This window comes from Sinocyclocheilus grahami, unplaced genomic scaffold (genome assembly GCF_001515645.1).
Source record: "Sinocyclocheilus grahami isolate Dianchi unplaced genomic scaffold, SAMN03320097.WGS_v1.1 scaffold844.1, whole genome shotgun sequence".
Taxonomy (NCBI): domain Eukaryota; kingdom Metazoa; phylum Chordata; class Actinopteri; order Cypriniformes; family Cyprinidae; genus Sinocyclocheilus; species Sinocyclocheilus grahami.
In genome coordinates, this window is record NW_015506023.1 from 203,403 (window position 1) to 204,703 (window position 1,301).

At 42.3% G+C, this 1,301-nt stretch overlaps 1 protein-coding gene across 2 annotated transcripts in view; it reads left to right on the forward strand.

The window, feature by feature from the left end:
* The first annotated feature begins 6 nt into the window (after positions 1 to 6).
* Positions 7 to 1,301, forward strand: part of LOC107562862 (cAMP-dependent protein kinase catalytic subunit beta) — a 14,301-nt gene continuing 13,006 nt past the window's right edge. For both annotated transcript variants that reach the window (XM_016247605.1, XM_016247606.1), the window contains exon 1: positions 7 to 193. In XM_016247605.1, coding sequence (XP_016103091.1) covers positions 145 to 193 — 49 coding nt within the window. In that variant the 5' untranslated portion in view covers positions 7 to 144. The remainder of the gene's footprint in view (positions 194 to 1,301) is intronic.

The window sequence follows — 1,301 nt, forward strand, 5'->3', positions numbered from 1 at the left end:
GGGCTCTGGGCTCTGGGCTCTGGGCTCTGGGCTCTGTCCCGCCACCGATCGCGCTGTCCGTAGATCGTCGTCCGCGTGAATAAGCGTCGAGCCGAGGTGTCGAGTTCAGGGAAGCTTCTCCAAGGACGCCGTCGTGTCTCCCGCATGATGGGAAACACAGCTGCTGCCAAGAAAGGCAACGAGCTGGAGAGCGGTAAGATGAGGCGTGTTTATCGTTAATTCAGCTGATACCGCATCACATTACTCTGAAAAGTCCTTGCTGTTCTTTAACTGTGTCGCTAATGGCGCTTAGCTGGCTAGTTCAGAGGCCCTGGCTAGCTGCTGCTGCTAGCCCGCATCAGGAGAAACACTCGCACAAACGCGGTCTCTTATCGTCCACACACGGTTTCTGCAGCTCCACCTGCCTTTAGAGAATGCACATACACATGCACACTTCATCTAGTTGTCTTGAGCTGTAGAAGCAGGGCTGGAGGAGAATAAATAAGTGAGATTAGCCTGTTAACAGCAGTACTGCCTCTAGTAAACAGCATCGAAACGCGGTTGTAGCTGCTGAGCTTGTGATTAAGTCTTGAAAACTAACTGTAACCAGTGGTTTCTTGCTGTATTCTTTAATAAAACCACACGGGGTGTGTCAGGCTAGATGGTGTTTAGATTAGACAAACACATATTCACTATTAACTAAGTTTTCTCTTAATAAACTCTTAATTTAATGTAAGGTGTGTTTAGGTATTGGAAAGGGTTAATTGATATGCATGTTAATAATTAATATGCATGTTAATAAGCAACTAGTGAATAGTGTTCTCTAATCTGAAGTGTTGCCGATTACGCCTTTAAGCATAAAACTAATTCAGCACTGTAGAAAGAGAATGCATTGCATGCAATGGGTGTTTGTGAATCAGGGATCGCAAGTTACTTCTGTGTTTGTGTAATTATTCACTCACTCACATTCATGCTTTTCCATAAAGACATGTTTTGTTTCTGCAGGGCGTCTGTGCAGGTGTGCTGCAGGGTTCGATGGATGTAATCAATAATATCAATAATATCATATACACACGGCATGAAGCAAAAACATACTAATGTCCTTTAAAGGCCAGTGAGATCATAGTGTTTGTTACTGTAAAATTGTAATATTATTTTAACTATTATTATTATTATTTGTGACCCTGGAGCACAAAACCAGTCATAAGAGTCACTTTTTCGAAATTGAGATGTATGCATCGTCTGAAAGATGAATAAATAGATGCAGCTATTTGAAGATCTGGAATCTGAGGGTGCAAAAAAATCATAATATTGAGAAAATC